At 49.4% G+C, this 23,343-nt stretch overlaps 4 protein-coding genes across 4 annotated transcripts; 2 read left to right on the top strand and 2 right to left on the bottom strand.

The window, feature by feature from the left end:
* Positions 1-10,353: 10,353 nt before the first annotated feature.
* FPOAC1_012980 (uncharacterized protein) lies at positions 10,354-12,761 on the top strand (the record flags this gene model as incomplete). Its single annotated transcript, XM_044857322.1, has 7 exons — positions 10,354-10,446; positions 10,496-10,753; positions 10,806-10,898; positions 10,948-11,002; positions 11,054-11,126; positions 11,172-12,021; positions 12,072-12,761. The coding sequence occupies 7 exons, from the start codon at positions 10,354-10,356 to the stop codon at positions 12,759-12,761; spliced, it is 2,112 nt and encodes a 703-aa protein (XP_044701505.1).
* Positions 12,762-13,525: 764 nt separating this feature from the next.
* Positions 13,526-13,975, bottom strand: FPOAC1_012979 (uncharacterized protein; the record flags this gene model as incomplete). The annotated part of the gene is made up of 1 exon (XM_044857321.1): positions 13,526-13,975. The coding sequence occupies one exon, from the start codon at positions 13,973-13,975 to the stop codon at positions 13,526-13,528; it is 450 nt and encodes a 149-aa protein (XP_044701504.1).
* A 2,064-nt stretch (positions 13,976-16,039) lies between these two features.
* Positions 16,040-16,834, top strand: FPOAC1_012978 (uncharacterized protein; the record flags this gene model as incomplete). Its single annotated transcript, XM_044857320.1, has 1 exon — positions 16,040-16,834. The coding sequence occupies one exon, from the start codon at positions 16,040-16,042 to the stop codon at positions 16,832-16,834; it is 795 nt and encodes a 264-aa protein (XP_044701503.1).
* Positions 16,835-17,382: 548 nt separating this feature from the next.
* On the bottom strand, positions 17,383-19,797 carry FPOAC1_012977 (uncharacterized protein; the record flags this gene model as incomplete). The annotated part of the gene is made up of 2 exons (XM_044857319.1): positions 17,383-19,607; positions 19,653-19,797. 2 exons carry the CDS (start codon positions 19,795-19,797, stop codon positions 17,383-17,385), a joined length of 2,370 nt encoding a protein of 789 aa, XP_044701502.1.
* Positions 19,798-23,343: the final 3,546 nt, after the last annotated feature.

Genomic DNA, 23,343 nt, shown 5'->3' with positions numbered 1-23,343 from the left:
ACATAGTACGGACTAGTTTATCCTTTGGGAATCACAACCGTCACAGTGCACGCGATCCGTTCAACAAAACCATACCATGTAAGCGAGGGAAGGCGCATAGGCCGACCCAGAACCTAAGATCAAAAAATGGTATTGTGCTATTACCAGAGGGAGTTTGGTATAGTAGCAAATTCCAACCAACGTGCACAGATAAAAGGATATAGTTTCATGATGATAATGAAGACAGGGACTAGCGCACGGTCGCTAGTTGTGATTGCTTTTGATAATTTCAGGGATTTTACTAACAGCTCACATGCCTTAGCGCATCTTCAAGCCACGACATATATGTGTCCTGCATCCATGCGCCTATTACTCGCAAAGTTGCTACAATAGTGTAAAGTCCCATGAGATTATCTGTGCTGCCAATTTCCAAGTCTTGGAGAATCACCTATAGTCAGTTGATATTAGCACAATCCTATTGGTATATCGACGGCAATAAATGTTGATGGAAGAAATTCACTCACTATTTGATCCTTCTTATCGCAGGCAAACAGCAACCGCCATTTGTGCTCCATGACGATGATTAAAGGCAGCGTCACCAATGCCTTATCTGAGTATGCTCCAATAAGCATCTTCATGCGTTGATGCCATGATGCGACCCAGATCCCCAACTGTAGTCTCGCCTCTTCCAAGTCTCCTCTTGCGATCTTGGTTTCAATGACCATAGCAATGGGATCGTTTCTGACAGGCCGATAGACAGTCTGATTGAGACAGCGTTCTCTATCCGGTAAGCCAATGATTTGTTTTTGAATGATTTCCGAAAGGTGTGGCGGTGGACATATGCGAACGCCTAGATCTATCATCTTGGGACGCGAGTAATCATACAGCGTATCCACCCGCATCTCGGGAAGAAACGGTTTGCTGATGCGTGCTGAAGTGAGAAGATGTCGATGAATTGAGGGGAAAGCATTGAAAGCCAGCTTGAGCAGCGGAGCGTGGACCTCAAGGTTCCATGTTGCTTCACAAGCCTCCTGGTCGTTAACAGTCTTGGCAGCTTCTTCAAGATCGCGCAGCGCAATGAACTCAGCCTTGTATTGAGCTTTCTTGCCTGCATCATCGCCGACCTCAAAATACCAACCAGGTCTGATCGTACCTTTACGATGAAGCGTTTCCAGCTCTGAATAAAGGGACCTGGGGAGAAAGTTCTCTTTATGCACAGTGATACTGTTGATTTCATCAAAAAGAGAGGCGATATCGTCAGGAAGCTGCTCAGTTGGATCGTCTTCGATGGCAGTATAACGGACGGGTTTTTTGAGAAGCTCAAGGGTGGAGTGTTTGACAGGACTTCCGGATCTGTTGCTCGAAGCCCGTGAGGTAGATCGGAGCGAAGATACATTGGTGGATGATCGGCTGGGAGTTTGTGTATTTCGGCGAGGGGGCAAATTATACAAAGGAAGAGTTCTACCTCGGACCAGAGCATTGGGCGTCTTGTCGGCGTCGAATGGATTGTCACCTGGTAGATGAGTGATATGTTGGTGAACAAACGGGTCATCAGTCGCGTCGTCCATACGCGCTCTTTTAGCAGGTGAGCCCACAGGAGTCGGCGTAGATGTAGAACATGGAGGTGTCGACATTTTATTGAAATCGCGTTTTCGCTTGTCGCAAAACGGACCTTGAACTTCGGATGGGCAATATTCCAATGACTGGTTGGTGAGCGTGTTGAGCCAGCTGCGGATGAATGCATCCGGAGACGCGTCTTGAAGATCTGTCATAAAGACTGAGGGTTTTCGGCCATACGAATCAAGTGAGTGTGAGTAGTGGTATATTACAACTGCAATGTTCATGGAGAGGTGCGTAATTGAGCTTCGGCGATCAGGTTTGGAAGCGGGGTTATTTCGTGTTGTCCCGGTGATCAATTAGTCAGCACTCCATACTGCTCTATCATTGGCGGGCAATTCAGTTTTGGCTTAGCTCCACGTCGGCCAGAAAGCTGACAACAATGCTATCGTAATTATCACTGTATGGCTTATGATCTTGGGCGAAGTTTTGATGTTGAATCTCTCCCTGATCTTTTTTAGCATGATCGGAATTCTGTCTATTGCTGATGGCGGCACTTATGTCTAGTGCTGTGCGAACGGCATTCTATACCGAATGAATGAATGAATGAATGAATTTATTCCGCCCGGGAGGATACGCCTCATAGGGCCCACAACATTAAGTCTCGTTACATTCTTTTCCGACTTCTAGCCCTATAACCCTCAAACATCACAATCCCTACTCGGGCATTCTATATCCCGTGTGGGAGACGCTAGTCAAAGCCGTCGGGTTAGCTAAAATTGGCTTTTCGAATTTCGCGGTCAGCAGGCTAGCTTGTTTGGCTCTTAGTGTCATCAAAACAGGGGCTTAACGATCCACCCTTGTACAGTTGCATGCAAAAGTCCCGACCCGTTCCGGACCTAACCCCGCTTCCTCTTCTCAACAACATTGAATATATTATCTTCAACGCGTCAATTGACTACATTAAAATGCCCAGACAACATCGAGGTGTATATCATTCGATTCAGAATCGAATAAGGATTCATATGATGTGCGAATTAGGAAATTTTGTCAAGGATATCGCGTTCACAATGGAGATGACTCCAGATGCAGTCAAGGGCGTCTTGAAGCGTTACCGTCATCAAAACGAGGGTCAAGACAACCCGCGGTCCGGAAGACCGACAGCGTTGCTCGATCGGGATAAAACGCATATCAAAATGCTCATTGAAAGAAACCCTTTTATCTCGTATAAAGAAATCGAAGAACGAAGTCACCTAAGTTGTCATAGAACTACAATTTATCGCTGGCTTATTGCAGATGGCATCCAACACAAGCACGCTCTTCGACGCCCGTTTCTGACCGAAAAAACGCCTGGAATTCGAAAAGCTTGGTGCGACAAGTACCGTCATGAAGACGAGTCTTTTTGGTATAGCTGGTGGTTTTCTGACGAGGTCTCTGTTGATGTTGAGGACGGCAACTATACTAAGTGGTGTTTTTATCGCGTGGTCAGTTTGAACCCTCCTTATATAGAAAGCTATTCTGACCACACCACAGGGCGAGAGACTTCGCCGAGATAAGGTACAGCCGAGGAAACGGAAGGCCGGACATCCACAGATGTTCTTTGCAGCTATTCACTATGAAAAACCGTCTGAGATTGTCCCTCTTGAGGGAGATCCTGAAGCCAAGCGCGGCGGCGTAACCGGCCGGCGTATCAAGGCTTGCTTGCAGTCCTACCTCCCAAGATTCTTATCAGAAGGAGAGACTTTTCAACACGACAACGGCCGTACCTTTACAGCCGGCTCGGTCCAAGATTGGCTGACACAATGGGCGTCAGAAGAAGGAGTGATTCTCACAGACTGGCCTCCATACAGTCCTGACCTCAATCCTATCGAGAATATCTGGAAAATCCCGAAAAAACGGATATTTGAGGAATATCCCGAGTTATCTGCCTTCCCGCATACTGTAGAGACGAAAGAGCGGTTGATACAAGCTGCGGCCGAAGTGTGGGAGAAAATTGAAGATGAGGTAGTCAAGAACGTGATAAAATCGATGCCCCATAGGGTCAACGCGTGCTACGATGCTAATGGATACTATACGAAGTACTGATATAGATATTTAGATTCTCCTTTTAATTCTCTACAAAATGATATATATCACGCCTTGATTGAATGTATATAGATAGTTCAATTGATAGTTGAAATATCACGATGAATTGAGGGTGGTTGGGTCAATCTGAAATGGGTCGGGACTTTTGCACGCCCACTGTACCAGATCAATGATGGGCCGATTTCAGCGGAGCGACAGGCAATGGTGAACAAACAGGCCCAAGATCCAAGATCCCACTTCCGGCACTTAACCCACCCACCCCACTTACGAGCCACCCGAAAATGCCGCATCGTCAAGAACATCCCCTTTTTCAAACCATCACAACAATTGCCATTTATCGCCAAACAACGCCATTTTTTCACGATACCTTCTCCATCATACAATAAAGCATTATACCGAATTTGAGCTCCAACAAGCACTTTCTGATGTGGCTGCTGGCTGCCCTATTCGCCAGGCAGCTCGCGAATGGGGCATACCATACCAGTCCCTTCAGCATCGGCTGAAGGGCAGGCAAAGCAGAAATGCCGCGTGGGTTGATTATCAGCGGTTATCGCAGTCACAAGAGGCTAACTTGGCTGCTTATATATCTACCCAAGAAGCCCTTGGCATGCCCCTTACCCATCAACAAGTGAAGGGACTGGCAGAGCGTATGATGGGTGATACCCATCGACCTCTAGGGAGGAAGTGGATAGGGCGATTCCTCCGGCGAAACCCATCTATCAGAGCCAAGCGATCTAGAGCAATAGATGCCAGGCGATGGAGATCCCATTCTTCTGAAGTTATCCATGAATTCTTCCATCGTCTGGATAGTATCCCTGCTATACAGGGAATCCATCCATCCAACCGATGGAATATGGATGAGACTGGCATTATGGAGGGCAAGGGAGTTAATGGCCTAGTGCTAGGCTCTGCAGCATCGCGATATATCCAGAAAAAGCAGCCTGGATCCAGGGCATGGATATCGCTGATAGAGTGTGTGTCAGCAACTGGGACTTCCCTGCCCCCCTTGGTTATATATAAGGGCAAGTCAGTCCAGGCCCAGTGGTTCCCATCAGACCTATCTAGATATGATGGTTGGCACTTTAAATACTCAGATAATGGCTGGACGACTGACCAGACTGCCCTTGAATGGCTGGAGAAGGTCTTCATCCCACAGACTAGACCCAGCCAGCCAGCCCAGCCAGATGAGGCCAGACTGCTGGTTCTAGATGCCCATCACAGCCATATAACGATAGACTTTATGTGGCAATGCTTCCGGAACCACATATATCTATTATATCTATTATATCTACCGCCACACTCCTCTGCTGTCCTTCAGCCTCTAGATGTAGCAGTCTTTGGCCCATTGAAGCAAGCCTATCGTAAAGGGGTTGGATCTATGGATGATTGGGTCAGCGATTCAACTATTGCTGGCAAGAAGGCATTCCTAGACTGTTATTTTAATGCCCGCAAAGCAGCAATAACAAGCCAGAATATCAAAAGTGGCTGGAAGTGGGCTGGGTTATGGCCAGTCTCTACACACCGCCCTCTATCCAACTCCCTAGTATCTAAGGCATCTTCCAGCAGCCAACAGAAGGACCAAGATAGCAGCCAGCAGTGGGATAAAGCCGTATCTGTTATCCCATGGTCAACTCCTCATCGATCTGCTGATCTACGGCATCAATTACATCAGTTGAACCAGCTGGGCAAGGATGGGTTGGATACCCATACTCTTCGTCACTTATCTAGAAAGGTGCAGAAGGGGTATGATAAGCAGGCATCTAGACTGGCTATTCTAGAGCAACAAGTCCGCCATCTCCAGGGCCATCTAGATAACCAGCGGCAACGCACGAGGAAGAGGGTGCCCTTATCGCCCAACAGCAGGGTTCGGATCAATTCAACGAGCATCAACCATCAATCAACGGGCGTCAGAGATGTTTCAATATCTATCAATCAATTTCATTACTCGCCAAGACATATCAATTCAACGAGATGGCATCAACGTTGATGAAGTTGATGTTTGTTGACGGCGGACTGCAGGGTAGGTGGGCGGACCGAGGCAAGATATTTCGCGCGCAACGAGACGCGTCGTTGACGCGTTCGCCAACAGCAACCACCTGACGAAATGCAGAGCTCGGCCACCATTGCTCCATCATCCACACCGTCAACGCCTTTGCGAAGCAAATCAGCCTCCCCTCATCCCCACGCTCATGATGCCAACTTTACAGGTTCTGACCCCCTGGACCTTACTGACGAGGATCATGATTTCGTCTTCGAACGATTCAAAGGCTACACCCTCAGTGAACGCAGGTCATCTACAAGACAATGGGTATGGAAGTTCGGCTTCGATATCTCAAAGGCGGGCAACAGTGCCACATGGGTCTGCGGCTTTTGCGTTAAGAAGCGAGACCTTCGACCCTCACACTACGACGCTCGAAACCTCAGCAACGTTGAGCTACATCTCTCGAGCTTCCACAACGTGCGCAACGCGAGCGCGAAGCGAACCGTACCGAATACTCTGAAACGTCCACATGACATGGCGGATCAGATGTCGGTCGTTTCGTTCTTTGGCCTCGACGTCAACGACGCGAATCAGCAAGCTATGGCGAATCGACTGGTTGCCTCTTTCAACAAGGAGGAGTTCCAACGCAAGATGGTCAAGTGGATGGTCAGCGCCAACCTGCCCTTCCGCACCGCGCAACATCCCTTTCTTCGCGAAGTCCTCGAGTATCTCAGCCCTTCGGTCGGCATCCAACGCGCGCACATCAGCGACAAGAGCGTGCGGGCGATTGCGTTTCGCGAATACGAGAAAAACAAGGGGCTGGTAGCCAAGACGCTTCAGGAGAGCCCTGGTCAAGTTCATCTTGCTTTTGATGGCTGGACTTCAACAAACGGCCTCTCACTCTATGGTGTCAGTGCCGTATATCGCGACCGACAGGCACAACCCCACAAAATTGTGCTTGGTCTGCCTGAAATGGATGGCAGGCATACTGGGAAGAATATCGCCGCTGCGGTTCTCGAAGTCATCAGCTCCTACGATATCGAGAAGAAGATCGGATATTTCACTGTCGACAATGCATCGAACAACGATACGGCTTTGGCGGAAATCGGGGATGCCCTGGGCTTTCATTGGCCAGAGCGCAGAGTTCGCTGCCTGGGTCATGTTATAAATTTGGTTGTAAAGGCCCTTCTTTTCGGCCAAGATTATGAGTCTTTCGAGCGGGATGTTAACGATGGCCTGCTTACTGTGCAGCGCGAACACGAGCAGTGGAGGAAGAGAGGACCCATTGGGAAGCTTCACAACTTCTGTCAAGAAGTCAATCGGTCAGACCTATGGACGAGGAAGCTTATCTCGGCCCAGGAGCACCGCATTCGAGAGGCAGCAGAAGACTCTGGGTTCAAAGCCCATAAACCAGTTAAGGTTGTCACCGACAATGCCACCCGATGGCTTTCGCAATTCTACATGATGCAACGCGCGCTTCGACTAAAGCCTTTTTACGATACCTTCATATTCGAGGCTAGGGCACATTTCGACTCTGAGAACCGAACAAGATGCGGCAACTTGAGGAAGGGCGTCAGAGAACCCTACTTTCTCCAGGAAGGCAATAGGCTGGAAGAGAGTGATTGGGAGGCAATACAAGCTCTCCATGACATCCTTCTCAATTTTGAGCTTGTCATCAAATCCCTGCAGGGCGACTCCCAGTCTCGCGAGAAACAGCGAAGCCTTGGCGAGGAAGCCATTGACCAGATTCATGGCGCAAGTTGGGAAATCCTTGATGCATATGAGTTTCTCCTCGACGGCCTCGAGACTGCGAAGGGCATCGTGGCAGGTCTTCCTGAAGGTGATCATTTGGTCGTGAACGTCAACAATGCGTGGAAGAAGCTCGATTCCTACTACGCGAAGGCGGGTGAATCACCATTGATCTACGCTGCCGCGGTTCTGAATCCTGGGAAACGTTGGGACGCTTTCGACGGGTGGTACGAAGATCACCCCAACTGGATCGACGCAGCGAGGCAACAGGTGTACCGCCTATGGCGTGAACAGTACAAAGATTTGCCGATTGACGCTGAAGACGTCCTCGAGCCGCCTAGGAAAGCCCTTCGTCTTTCGACCAACAAATTCACAAACTTCAAAAAGCAAAGGCGAGACGTCAGCGGGCAAACGTCAGCCTCCTTGTCACCATGTGCGTCGCCAGCGGCAACTGAGCCGGATGAGTTTGAACTATGGGAGCATGATCACGCTGCAGGCGATAAGCATGTGGAGGACCCGCGTCTTTACTGGCACAAGAGAAGGCAAAAATACCCTCGGCTATCACGCATGGCTCTAGATCTACACACTGTACTTCCCATGAGTGCTGAGGTCGAGCGTCTGTTTAGCGTCACCGGTCACATGGTGGTTCCTCTGCGCAACCGACTGCATGCCGATACTCTTTCACTCTGTCAGACCATCCGGAGCTGGTACCACGCTGGTGTGATCCAGGATCTTGATCCAATGTTGAAGTGGACGGCAAGGATGTGCACCACTCAATTCAATCAACCGAATGGCCCGGTGGCGGTGAGTTGACCTGGTCAACCACTCTCTCCAGTGGCGTTGATCAATTATCCGTCAAATTGAGTTGAATGGACACTGGTTGAAGTCGTTGATCTCCAAGCTGAGCTATTTCACTCCCACTCTTCCATCCCCTTTTCTTCACATCCCACCTCCACCCATGATCCTTCTTCCGGCCCATCACCACTACCATTCTCGGTAGGAAGTAATGACACGTCCAGGTCGTCAATCACCCCAGCCCGTAACCACGATCGCAGCACTTGACACATTCCTATAATGTCCGCGTCCAGCCGATTTCGTAGTGGCGTCACCATCCGCCCTGCCGCTGCAAACATCCTCTCGCACTCTGCTGACATCGGCTGGATCGTAAGGAAGTCCAGCGCCATTCGTGAAAGACGAGGATACCGACGTTTGCGCTCATGCCAGTATGATATTGCATCTCTAACATCGTTATCTCCATCCTCCCACGACGACTGCCATAATTCGAGCTCGTCAATATCTTCATTGATGTCGTCAGGCAAAGCCGCTTCCTCTTTCACGATGGTGTATCTCGGACGCGTTGGGACCACACGTAATCCGGGAAACAACGCCAGAGGTACTGATGCTCTACTTCTTCATGTGGTGTTTCCTCTCGCAGGCTGGGAGCTGGCGTCGCTAAAGAGGCCACTGCAAGTGTTGCGGAAGATAACACGTCAACGTCGTTCGTGGAGGGCGCTGTAGACTCCATTCCTTCTCATTCAGAGCGTCCAGCTGTAACACGGTCGCGGAAGAACGCGATCATGGAGCGCGTCGGCACTGATCTAATCGGGAAAAAACCCAAAGGTGGTGAACTAAACCATATTAAGGTTAGTGTGACGAGAAGGGTGGACCACAAAGACTCAAGATGCCAAAACCTCTTCAGGAATCACGAGTCCTATTACCAGCTACCCTAAATCCACCACCTTCAATCCATTCAATCAATGATAACTCAAAATGGATTGATGTTTATGTAATCCTTATTCGATGTTGATTGACGTTGAGTTGACGTTGATCGTCAATCCATTCAACATATTGAAATACGTTGAGTTGAGCACACCCTTGGTGGACGGGCAACATGATACCAGATGTCGAAGAATCTGAGGATTAACAGCTAGAGGCTTGGCTTGTCAGCAAATATGGGTGCAACACCTATCAACGGATACCAACATCTATCAATCAATGTCGTTTGTTTATCAACTTCTATCAATCAACCCACCTGTCATTACGTAATCATCTATTATCTATCAACGAGGTGTTATATTGATGCTCGTTGAATTGATCCGAACCCTGCCCAACAGCACCTTCGCAAGGATAGAGCATATCTATCGGGCGAAAAACCCGGCTGGCGATATAACGGATAGTCCAGACGAATCCGGCGTATCCGAATTATCCGGCGAAGCAGAAAGTTGTATATGGGTGGGTGGGAGAGGGAGTGAAATAAGTGGTGATGGTGGTGGTGATGGTGGCTCGGATGTGGGGGTGGCTCGGAAGTAGGGTGGGTGGGTTACACACTTTACTAGGTCTGGGATTGGCCGACGGTCAGCGATGGACTACCAGCCGCAGGACAGACACCGAGCACTAAGATCGTGTCACGGACTGTGTCACCCCAAATTTACACGTCTTGCCTTGACATTCAGCTCACGCCTCATGGCATCTCAAATGACGGGCCACTCAAGTTCAATTCTACACAAGATCCTAATTCCAGGGCGATCGAAGAGCAACTCGGGGACAATTTTGCCGCTGCGAGCGATTAGCCCAACATCGGCAGTAGCTCTCATTGTTAGCATGCGTGTGTATCGAGCTTCCGAATGATGAGGACTAAGCTCGGCTGGATCCGGGCAGTGCAACGATAGCATACCTACTGGTTTCTAGCCTCTCCAAGAAGTAACGCGTTTGTTTCGATCTATTACTTGTCACTCAATTATAAAAGTGCAGATACAGCTCCCAAGCCACGCGGGGGACTCCATGTGAAATCTAAGTGCGACGGGTTCGGAAGTAGTGTTGCACACCCACTTAGACTGAGTTCGCCTATCTGCCAGCCTGATAGCCGTTTGCGGTAGGTAAGATAACGTAACCCCGCTGTGTCCCGTTTGCAGCTGAGACTGACGCGAATGACACCATCTTATAAATGGGCCGTCCTACATCGATATCTGACATCCGACAAACATCCACCTTCAACACTGAAGATGTCAGCAAAAGATCTAGGCAACCCTGAAGTTCTGGCGAAGATCGACAGACTCCGGGAACTGAATGTTGGCTCACTTATCCAGCTACCTCAGGTCATGACCCTAATCCAGCCAGATGAACAACCACTGACTGTGAAATTAGCTTGTCGTTGTCGGTGATCAGTCCTCGGGCAAGAGTTCTGTCCTGGAGAGCCTAACAGGGTTCTCATTTCCTCGAGCCACAACGCTTTGTACTCGATACGCTACCCAAATCACGAGTCGCCGTGACCCCGCCAAGAGTGTCAGAGTCTCCATAATCCCTCGGCCTGATGCAGATGATAAGCTGAAGATGAGGTTGCTCGGGTTCCAACGAGAATTCACCGAACTGAACAACGAGGATTTAGTGGAGCTTTTCTACGCTGTTCGCCTATTCTGTTGATGGCAATGCTCGATCTACCGCTAATTAATGTCAGGCCAATGACACCATGGGCATCGCGTCCAAGAGTGATGATACCTCCGAAGCATTCAGCCAAGACATCCTGAAGATCGAAATTAATGGCCCAGAAGTAAGTGACTCAGACCTGTGAGAGCTGAGCTTCACTGACGTCTCTTAAGGAGATCCACCTCACCGTTATAGATGTGCCGGGCATCTTCCGAGTAGCCACGCCCGGTAACTCCCTCTCCCCTGTTGTGGAACTTGACCAGCTCTAACAAAGTCAAGGGATCACCAAAGAGACCGATCCTGCTCTAGTAGAGAGCATGGTGAAGTCATACATGAGGAATAGCAGGACCGTGTGAGTGTCGTGAGTGACGATGTGGGCTAAGCTAATGTTTTGCAGCATCTTGGCCGTCATACCTTGTAACATTGACGCTGCAACCCAAGAAATCTTGAAGTTTGCTTCTGAAGCCGATCCAAAAGGCAATAGAACCATGGGTGTGCTAACAAAGCCCGACTTGGTCAGTGAGGCCGCAACGAGAGAGACTGTGATGGACTTGCTACAAGGGAGGCGGAGCAAGTTGAAACTCGGCTACTTTGTTGTGAAGAATAGAAGTGCGGATGATAACACTTCTTCTTTCCATCAACGAGCTGCTGCAGAGGCAGCATTCTTTGCAGGATATCCTTGGGCTGACGCGACGGGCCGATGTGGTGTCGCTGCTTTCAGAGAACGACTCCGCCAGCTACTTCTGGATATCTCGAACAAGGAATTCCCTCACCTCAAGGCAGAAGTACAAAACCTCCTGCGAAGTCACAAGTCGGAGCTGCAGATGATAGGCTCTCCTCGTGCTGATGAGGTCTCCCAGAGAATGCATCTTGGCAAGCTAGCTACACGTTTCCAGACGATCGTTCGGGCGGCCTTGAGCGGCAACTATGCCAGCGACAGGATATTTCACAACCGTCCTGATCTCAAGCTAATCACAAAGATAATGAAGTTGAACGAGACGTTTTCCGACACATTCTGGCATCGAGGCCACCAGCATCATTTCAGTGCTCATTGGAGCGGTGAGGGCGACACCAGCTTTGGTCAGGAGTCGGCATTTCCGCCCTTGGAGGTTGATATCTTCAAGTACGATGAGCTATGCGATGTCATAGAGCCAGAAGTCTACGAATGTCCCAAGCCATCACCTGGCACTATCAGGAACATGATCCAGGATGTCTATGAATCCAGTCGTGGCCCCGAGCTGGGAACTGTCTGTGGCTCTTCCCTTTTCTTGATTGAACTTTACTAATGGTTTTCTAGTACGGGGGGACGATGCTTTGGACTGTATTTGAGCAACAGTCGGAGAAATGGGTGCCACTTGCGTTGTCGCATATTGGCCACATCATTTCGCTCCTGCACGACTTCATCTCGTGCCTTCTTGACGAAATATGTCAAGAGAAACAAATTAAAACTCAGATATGGGAAGAGCTCCTTGCAGAAAAGCTGATCGACGCCTACCGAAAAGCTATGGAACAAACCAGATTCCTTCTCGAGCTTGAACGCGGTACTATGCCCAGTACGCTCAACCACTACTTCAACGCCACACTCCAGAGGAAGCGCGCAGAGCGAATCTCGCATGAGTTAGAGGACAAACAAGTCTCCTTCAATGGAAAAGGAGCATATATTCCGGTTGACGCAGTCAAGAAGTGCGCAGCTGATAAGGGTAATGGGCAGCATGTTTGCGATGACTTGCTAGACAGCCTGGCCGCGTATTACAAGGTCTCTCGGAAACGATTTGTTGATGTGCTGGATCAGCAAGTAGTGTCACATCTGCTTCTTAGTGGAGAGGGAAGTGCACTGCAAATCTTTGGACCTGAGATGGTAATGGGTCTCGATTGCAATCAGCTACAGAGCATTGCGAAGGAAGACGAGGAATCTCGAAAACGGCGGCACCTTCTTGAGCGAGAAGTCGAAAGATTAGAGGCAGCTCTGGTAGTTATCAGAAGCTGAAGGCAGCATCTATGTCCTGTCATGTAACAGTGAGTCTGATTCTGCCCTCTAGAAGGAGAAGAGAGAAGGGTGCTAGTACAACTGCTCCTTCGAGGGATGCAAAGAATACGGCTCAGCCTCCCAGAATCTCGATGCATTTCAAGATTACACGCTTCCGGGTCAACAATAAATGAGGAGAAAGTCAAAAAGACATATGAAGGACTCCTTGCATCAAAGTAGCTGTTGATTGTTAGCTCAAGATAGATGCGTTTCCTATCGTCACTCATCCGCAAGAGAGAACATAGTGCCCGCCCCAGTGTGAACACGTACCAAATTTCTCCAGCGCAAGCCATGGAAGATATGATTATCTCATCTCACTTAAGACCATTTGTACTAGAAATCCTCCAGAAGCGTCCGAGGGTGGCATGGTCTATCGTGAACGAATGTAGACTATGAGCTGAAGGTTGTATAGACTGACAGCCACGGAAAAAAAGGAAAGGGCTACCCTAAACTTTACTCCCCGTGTCAGAGTAATAACAATCCGAGTCCTGGTGTATGTATTCTTATATCATCTTGAGTCTCATGGGTCTGAATATCACCTCCTGTGCACTGTAAGGCAAAGATTTGCAATCTCTGGGTGATTGATTCGTTCAGCGAAGGCGGTGACTTTGCGGTCTGATGCTCGCGTGCACAAGTAAGCAAGGTGAAAGCACATGGTCGAAACAATGCAAGACTTTGGTGTGTATTGAGCAACTCTCTTTCAATTCTCGGCCGAGGCGAAGGTCTTAGCCTCTAGGTCGCTGTCTAAACTCTGGGGAGCCATCCGGCCGGTGGCCATAGAATGTTTGATGGAAGTCCTCAACCTTGAGGCGACAACCAGGCAATGGTTTGCTGCCTTGAGAGTGGTCTGTACCACTGGCAGCATCACGAAAGTCCATTTTAGACCCTACTCGACGTCCCACTCGCAAGCGCCGTTCTGTTCCTTGTCCTCTGCGAGATGCACGCCCAGCAAGCCGTAGTATCTCCTTCCACGATCCTGCTTCTTTGACCTTCCATGTTGCAGTCTTGAGCTTGTCGTTTCTTGGGCGCAGATTGTAAGTAAGTGAAGACTGCGGCTCCTCTTGATCAGGACTGTTTGCTTCGGTCGGAGTTCCAGGTGGACAGGCGTCCAACGACAAACTCGACTTTTCTTGCGTAGCAGACGCTTGTGAGTTATTGTAGTCGGTGGTACTCATATTCAGATAATCAGACCTGCGTATATCGATATCCACCGAAATTCTGGCCCCAGTGTTGCGAATAATATGGCAATAAAGTAGTATATTGCAATACATACCATATAATATGCCTTTTCTGGTATTGTGATAATATGATATGAAGTCTACGATATTGTGACAATATAATATGAGGATGTCCATATTGGCAATATATTATCTATATTGGGCTGTTAATTCTTGGGTGAATTAGCCCCGTGAAAGCTGCAGAACTCGGCCTTACCCTATATAAGAAGCAGGGATAGCTGGCATTTTATTGGCCATCGTTCACTTCCACGCACTTCTTTGTTGACAATTACCCGTGGGTCTGAGTAATCAACGCCGACCCACCCTCCTCTGGAGGGTGGGTGAGATAACCCGTAACTGCGTACAAACCGTAACCACATAACTATGCCGCCGTGATCAACAGAACCTTCAATTCGACATCAAATAAATCCAGATTTTCACAAATAGCTTCATTTCAATCTAAATTCGCTATGAAACCAATTTCAAAAGAATCCCGGGTTAATGCGGCGGCTGCAGCCCGCGCTTGGCTATCCGGGGAGTCGATATCACGTACAACACCAAAAAAGCTATCACAAAGCGATGTTGCAGCTCAACACAAGGCTCCATTGTCTCTCACGAAGAAATATATCTATCTTTTGAAGGATGGAAAGCCTCTTCCAATGATGAAGAAGTCTATGACTATGGGAGGTCGCCCAATGGCATTGACTATACCAGAAGAAAGAGCTCTCATCGAGTATCTCAGCAATGTTGAGAACAGCGCTTTTGCAGTTACTGAATCTGTCATTCGTAACTATGCAAGTTATATACGTTCCATACGCATCAAAGGCCCAAAAACGAAGCTATCACAAGCTTGGGTACGGGGCTTCAAAAGCGGCACCCTGAGTTACAATGTAACATCCCCAAGACCAAGGAAATTCAACGGGCCAGCGCAGAAACAGATATTAAACGACTAGATGGATGGTTTGATAAATATGAAGCTATTCTCAAGAGCTACAATATTATTCAAAGGAATAACTGGAATTTCGACGAGTCTCCCTTGCAAATTGGCTGGGTTTCCGGCAATGTGAGGCTATTCTCGATCCGCAAGAAGCATAACACACGGGCTATAGCTTTTCAGCCGGGCAACAAGGAGTCATTGACTTCAATTGACAGTATCAACGCCGCTGGTCAATCAATTCCTTCATTTCTGATATTTTCTTTGAAGTCATTGCTAGAAGAATATACTCGAGCAGAAATTGACGAAGAAGTCGTCCTTACACATACAGAAACCGGCTTCAATAACGCCCAACGCGGCGTTCAGTGGCTTCAACACTTCAATCGGCATTCCTTCGCAAAAAGTAGCGATTTTGACGGCTTCACGATAAAGGAATGGTTCGGGTACCCCCCTGAAATCAGCCTCGCGACTTGGAGCCAAAAGTACGCATATTTGGCATCCAAAAATCCCGGAAAAATTCCCCTGTCACTCGTCTACTAGTAATGGATGGATTTTCTGCTCATGAGGATATTCAGTTCATTTGGTATTGTATCATGTTCGATATCGTGCCTTTCCTTCTTCCGAGTCATACTAGTCACATTCTTCAGCCCCTTGATGTGGGGGTTTATCTACACCTCAAAAGGGCACAACGAGATAGCCTCAATGACTTCGTTGCCGGCGGCGGTCTTCAAATCACAAGATTTCACTTTCTCAATATGTGGAATACACTATACAATGCTGCTTTTAGAGCCTGTTATATATACGTTGGCTGGGAAAAGTCGGGACTTTAGCCCGTTAACAGAGAAATCCCCCTTCAACCACTACGACTTGCAGCCAAGCAGAAAACCGAGCCTCTCTTCCCCAAGCTTCTACATCCTATTACACCAAGAAAGTCGAAAAAACAGCTCAATGATATACGTGAAAAGCTTCAGATACTAAGCAGCCCAACGAGAGAAATACTGAGGAATGTAGAGGCATCTCTTGACTATGCAATCATCGCAAAGTCGGCACAGCTTGAGATCGTTAAACTGCAACGCGAGCGGCTCGCGATGGAGGCACGCCGGACCGGCTCACGGCGGCGAATCCGCAACGAAGATGGAGGTGCCTATACAATAAAGAGCCTGCGCAAGCAGGTGTCACAGCGTCAACATGAAGAATTGCTTGTTACTAACAAAAAGCAGGCAAAAGAGCAAGAATCCTGGTTGAAGGAGCTACGGCAGAAGGCACAGCCCCCTGTTGATGCAAGCGGCCCGAAGTTGCGAGGCAGGGCCGCGGCCAAAGCAAAGGCAGAAAAGGAAGCTCGTGATACAGCCAAGTGGGAAGAGATCAAGAAGTCATTTATAAATGATTGGGAAATTGAGAATCAACAACGGATTGCAAAGAAGTGGAATGAAGTTGATGATGAAGAGAAGAAGCTGATGATTTCAACGGTACCCAAATCATTCCTTGACGGCATCCCTGACCTTGACAAATGGCAAGAAGATCACCCCTTTACCTTCATTGAAGATGATGAGGATGTCAATCCATCGCCAAATGCCGAAGATTTCATCTCGGTAGCTTCATCGCTTGAGCTCCCGCAACTTCCTCGATCTGTTACTTCGGATAGTGATGATGTTAGTATCATTGTATCCTCCCAGGCGAGAGCTTCTCAAAAAGCCCCAGCAAACTATACAATGGCTCCCTTTGGCGTGGAAATCAACAGGGAGGAAATCGAAGAGATACCTAGAGAGAATTGGGGGGGTTGGGGCTACGATCGGAGGCCAAATAATTACTCATCGCGAGAGGGAAGTGGTGTTGAGAGTGATTCCGGGCCAGTAGCCGGCCCTGCACCGAAGTCGCCGTGATAACCCGGACTAGGCAAGCAAATAATACAACAACAACATAAATACATATTCAATGATGCTAAAAATAATATTGAAGATACTATCGATTGAGCGCTTTTAAATGATATAATTATTAATTTTTTCTGATGTTATTTGATAGCTGTAGCTTACACGGCGGCATAGTTATGTGGTTACGGTTTATACGCAGTTACGGGTTATCTCACCCCCTCTCCAGAGGAGAGGGGGTCGTCACGTTAGTCCCGACCGGCGGGTAGCTGTTGTTTCAAAAATTCGTTCTCGCTGTTGTGAAAAGTTTTTCTGCTCACGAGGTGACGAGTGAGCCTGCAGGTGATTGGTGAAAAAGGTGGGGTACACGTGACGCTGGGACAGGGATCGTGACACAAGGGACAAAGTACGCTCCAGAGATCATGACAACGTGCATCGTCAAGAGGGGTATGGGACCGGATAAAAACACAGAAAAAAGTGATAACGTTAATCGTCTGTGAATAATACAATACCTAGGTACAGCAATGCCTGAAAGACATATTGACATTGCTGCAAAGTGTTCTTTAACAGCAATCCACAACGTTACTGTCCGCCAATACTTTGGGGTCTTCTCTAGCCTCCCGAAGAATATCCCTCATCCTAGAGTATAATACCCTATCCTCTCGCTCCCACCTGCCACCATTAGGAAACACCGCTTTCCGTAGCCGGTTGACCCATGGGATTATAGGGTGGCAGTATAATGTGCAGTTCGCCTCCAAAATCATCAGGAAATCTCCTTCGTCGTCAATTACCCCCTTTTTGGAGATTGCCAACTCCTCCGTCTCCACAAAGTTCCACTTATCAAACCGTGGAACAACTCTACCCTTGCCGGGCCCGTTATAATGAATACATAACCAAAACAAGACCCAGAAGAATGATTCCAGATCGTGCATAAAGGAGTGCCGCTCGCCTAGCAACGCCCCAATTGCCATGAAAGCCCGTGTTCCGGTCTTCCCCTTTGCTCCTGATGCAGCCTCTCGCGATTCCTTGATGGCCAGGTCAAGATCAATCAAGAAGGAAGGCCAGGAGGGGTTATCATCATCCTCGTTGATCATAAGATTGTTGACCGAGATGTCTCTGTGAAGGAAGCCTGCCCTATGCAAAGATTCATGTCCTTCGATGCACCGCTCAAACGCAGCAAGCAGAGCCGACCGGGAGCTCGCCTTGTAGATAGGCATCCCGTAGTCTCGGAGAATGACACGCCGATGTACACGATTTGGTAATGAACTGGTAACCCTCGCTGAAGACACGGAACAAGATCGCTTGCTAGAAGGAAGAGGAGCGCCAGCTTGGCTAGATGACCGCTTTCTGCTGGCACTGGCACTGCCGCGACCCTCTCTCAATGTGCCAGATACGACGTTGTTCTGCCGGATTGGTCGTTCCGGGCGGTAGTTCGCAGCTTGCGTAATATCCAGCCCTCTTCGAACATTATTCCGGATGTCATCATCTGCCTCGTCAATCTGTACCGTCTCGTGATGATAGTACCGAGCTACGTTAACGACACCCTTGTCAGTCGCCTCACGTAGTAGTTCGCCTTCTTCATCTCGTTCCGGATATTGCCACGAATCCTTAATGACAAGCAGCATCTCCGGCCGTCCTTCGGGATGGGCTTTCCAACATGTCGTCGCTCGACCAGCTATGCAAGGTGCCCGCTGCATCACCTCGTCGATGATGATCCGCTCGGTCGAACCATTCCGATCGACCTCGATGAATCGCTCCCCGTTTGCCGTCATGATTGTCGGGTCGAACCCTAGCTGCTCCTCGTTCATCCAGAGAAAGCCAAGGATCGTGGACACAAACTGACGCCCATCTTTGTTAATGTCGAACTGCTCCGATGCGATGCCCCCGAGCCGGTCAAATGCCCATACCCTCATGAGGGACCCGCAGATGGTAAAGCCCAAGACGAAGCGACGGTCGTTCTGCGCAGCCAGCACCTCCCTCGCGTACCTCCCCAGATCAAGCCACGCCATCGAGGCCTTGTCGGCGGACGGGTTGCTCTTCAGCTCTCCAGGCACCAAGATCTGCGACCAGTGGCACCGCGAGTCTTTCCCAGCACTCGTATCCTTGACAAAACCGACGTCCAACTTGCGCTCTCCTGTAGAACCTTGTATTGGCTTATTGGGCTGGGCAAGAGGCCGTCGTCGATGTTGATGCGTCGAGATTGACCCGTGGCTGTCTACGAATTCTGTTAGCTTGTCGCTGAAGTCGGCAAACCAGCTCAGCACGTCGTCCTGTTTCGCGTCCTCAGGCCATCCCTTCCAACCGTCCTCAAAGAGTGGATCGCTGGCTTCGACGCACTGATCAAAGAACGCCTGCGAGGCTGCGTCAAGGCCGGCCACACCTCCAAAGTATGCGTCATGAAAGCGACGGAGCCCGACATACATAGACCCAAGTTCCTCTTTTAGCACGTCGTCCACGTATTTGCGGTGCTCGGACGAGTTTGCGAAGCTGCTCGTATTGCGCAGCCATGGGGTCTGTTGGAGGGACGAGGCTATCTGTCGGGGAGGCGGGGTGGATTCGGCAACGGCGACGTAGACTTGGTCCCAGATTAGGGTATCAGGTTCGCTAGCGAGGGCGGCTTTCAGGAGAGGTTTGACACGGTCGTAGTCGAAGTCGTCGGAGGCGGCAGCAGAAATGAGTCTGAGGAGATCGCTTCGGAGGGTGCCGTGGCCTGTCTTTGACCTTAGGAGGCGAACGGCGGGGAGGCTTCGTAGGGCGGAGAGAAGATCGAGAACGAGATTTTGGATATCTGTTTGTTGGTCAGAATAGCACATTGCAGAAAGGCTTGCTATACCTTCTTGGTCAAGCTGATCCAACGCGTCTGGTGGGCACAAGGTGCTCTCGGCTTCACATATCGAATTGAACGAAGCACGGAAGGCGTTGAGACCTTTCCCGATGGGATTTTCCTTGATCACTTTCGACCGCGGTTGATCTGCCATGGGATTGTTCTCAAAACTGGAGATGGAAAGGACTAACAGATGTCGCGTTTAGTAGTATTTGGCGTATTTGGTTCGGCGCCAATTCGCGTCCAGTACCAGTCATCATGCTGAACGGCCGTCGGGAAGGCTTTAATCCGATATCCTTAGTCATCATGAAAAACACCTGGTCGGCCCAAGGATGAATGAATGAATGAATGAATTTATTCCGCCCGGGAGGATACGCCTCATAGGGCCCACAACATTAAGTCTCGTTAGTTACATTCTTTTCCGACTTCTAGCCCTATAACCCTCAAACATCACAATCCCTACTCCTCGCCACATTTCCCAGCCTCGCTTGTCCCTGCGACAGGCCTGCTTGAAGGCCAAATTCTCCAAGTGTTCAGCGTCCCATGACTCCCATCTTCAGCGGCTGAAGCCTGGTCTGTCTACCAGAGGCTGTACTATATTAGTTCTTGCTGCATTATATCGTTTGGTTTGTTAGTATATCTTGTATGTTATCATGTCCGTGTAGCATCCAAACGCCCCGTGCTTTTCGCAAACTTGATCGCTGCTCGCACTGCTGCCAGGTTCGGCCTCCACTTATGCCCGTCTTCCGCCGTCTTGCCTCCCAGGAAAAATGATAGATTACCCATCATTTCCCCGTCGACATTTCGCATGTGTTCTCGTTGCTCATCCCACCGTGGACATCGGAAGAGGAAATGGTCCACCGTTTCTTCTTCCTGGCCGCAATCGCACGTATCTGTCTCTGCTGCGCCTATCCTGTGCAGATACCTGTTGACCCGTGCCATTCCCGTTCGTAGTTGCACCAGGATGTCGGATCCGCGTCTCTTCGGGGCGTCATATAGTGCGCGCGTGTGCTTGCCGGGCAGCGCTAGAGCGCCTTATCGAGCTGCTTCGAATAGCTGCCTACGCTCTCGGGTAGCACCATGTGCTGCCGACGTTGTGCTAGTAGTACTCTCAGTCGGGTCGATCGGGCCTGGTACAGCGGTTTCGTTGCTCTGTATCCGCTATCTGTGGCTTTTCGCGCTTCGGTCTTTGCTTTTGCTCCCAGTGTGAAAGAGTCATTCGTGGGCGATACCCAACGCATCGTGATGGTGTTTCCACCCTTTCCAACTCGTTCGGCATGTTTGTAGATCTCCCGGATGGTGCCTTGTCCTGACTGTTGCCGAGGTTTCATAATCGCTTGTAGCGCCGACCGGTTTCTTGTTGCAATGATCACCTCTCGGTGTCGGAGCCCATCGGGCATGCACCTCAGGACCATTGCTATCGCTTCCAGCTCGGCCATGTATGCGTTTTGCCCGTCTCTCGGGAGGACTTCACAGCGTACTACTACTACTGTAACAAAGGCTCGCTGTGCCAAATTACTCAGAATTTGGCCCGTGCATGTAGCGAGGTTCTGCTGGCGGCTAATAGGCGGACGGGTCCCGTCCCAGTTTCCATTTTTGGTATAATTGTTTCCGCTATCGGATTACCTCACGCCTTGTTCCACTGCCTCAAGTAGTTTGACGAGTCCCATTTACCAGCTATTCCAACAAATCATTGGCTTGAGGTGAATAGCCACGACATATCTGAGTTCCAAATTTACTCCAAACTCTACTAGAGCTAGAGCTGTACCACAATACAACTTTTTTCCTCTTCGATGGCCGAGTACAAGGCTTCTTGTTCATCGATGTCTTGCTAGGCTATTTCCCAAAGCTCACCGATGCCTCTTCTGCTTGTGAACAGTCGCCCGTTGTCGGTCACTCGAGCTACTTGTGCTTCGATGCGATCAGGCTCTGCTTTGTCCTAGTCTGAATAAGCCACCATCTCTTCTTTGGTACATTCTCTTAGGCTCGTTGGGGTTGCACAGCACCTCCCCATCTGCTTATAATCAAGACACCAGCTGTAGATTGCTTTTGGATATGCTAAAGGCAGGCCCATTGCTTTCCTATACTGGCGGTTACCAATCATCTCTTGACGTGACGTATCCCTGGTGGATTGCTCGTGGATCATCGTATCTCAGCCGCGTTGAATCTGGAACTGGATCTTGCAAGTGTAAGGGTGACGATGCTGGCGGTCCGATAGCGGAGCAAACTATACCATATATGGAAACTGGGACGGGACCCGTCCAATTTTAGAAGGACGGGCACCCGTCCGCCTATTAGCCGCCGGTTCTGCTACATTCGGGCAAGATTATTATGCCCCCACTTATTCTTCATTCTGATTGCAATTTCCCAACCGTGCACGTTAGCAAGATCTCCCCTACTAGACTTCATTGCGATAGAACTCGAATAACGCAAGAATCGATACCTCTCTTCAAATCATATCCTTACAGATTTAGGTGAGTGGCCCTGCTCGAATGATACTGAATTGTTGAGCGCGAGAAGAGTCGGCTCCATGATGGTTTGCATTGGCTGCATAGCCTATATACTGAAGCGCTCTAGAGACTTTGGTATGTAGAAATAGGTCAAAGTATTGATCAAACGTGAGGTTATATGCGCTACAAAACTTTATTACTCAGAATAATGAGCCCATGAAGTGTTGACTCAGTGATGAAGAGTGAGGCAGGAGTTGGCTCACCAAGTGTAAGGAGATCCACAAATGCATAAGCGGTGGGGCTTAGGTGGTCGACAATACGCCATCGCACATCGTCCGAGATCCACATTTGGTTGGCACCTTTCGCTTAGTGAACTTTTTCTCTTGGCCAATATCATTACGCGTTCGTCCATTACGGCAGCCGCTCTCCTCCGGCTCTTATCGTGCTCTTGCGCTCGGAAATCACATCGCTTCCATGCAGGAGTGCATGCGAGCGTCAGAGATCAGAAACTCAGAGATGACAGCGCATCATCAAGATCGCGCTCATAACAATGAAGGAAGTGTACCCAATCACAACGGTTGTGGGAGCAAAAGACGCCGTCTCATGTTTTATGGGGATACAAGGGCTTTGATGGACCAATCATTACGAGATGCACAAAGCGCGTTTGTGTTCTTGGCAGGAGGCCAAGCGCGACTCCGCCACGCCACAGCTTCGTTAGGCATCCATCGTGGTACCTGTTGACGGACCCCTCTCTCCCCCCTTCACACCCACCTTCGAACCAGCTTTCTTTGCTCGTCAAAATATCGTCTTTTACCACCGGCCCATGCGGCAGGAAAGTGGCATCGCCATTATCGACTTATCCGCCAAACTCACGACACTGTGCCTAGGTTCGCTCATCTTCAAGAAGTATCTTTAACTCTGGTGTCAGAGGCCAGCGCCGAATCAAATCATGCCCGCCTGTTCTTGCCTCTCTTCACCTGCTTGGCTTTGCACTTTCCACTCCCAACCCAGCACAGCCCTGCGATTGAACTGGTGCAGCTGCATACTCCATCGCTCAACAGCCCTATTGGCCTCACAACCTGCGCCTAGCTACAGGGGTTCTTTTCAGGTGCTGAGGCCTCCCCACACACAAATCCCTCAAGGATGCTGCGCTGTCCCATCTCGTCGCCGTCCCGACTCATCGATCGGAGAAGTCATCTCGCTGATACCATCATATCGCACAACAAGGACAAGGCGGCCCTTCGGTGAAG

Source organism: Fusarium poae (genome assembly GCF_019609905.1).
Source record: "Fusarium poae strain DAOMC 252244 chromosome Unknown contig_1, whole genome shotgun sequence".
NCBI lineage: Eukaryota > Fungi > Ascomycota > Sordariomycetes > Hypocreales > Nectriaceae > Fusarium > Fusarium poae.
The sequence above is the reverse complement of the archived record's forward strand: the minus strand, read 5'-3'. Positions and strand labels throughout refer to the sequence as shown.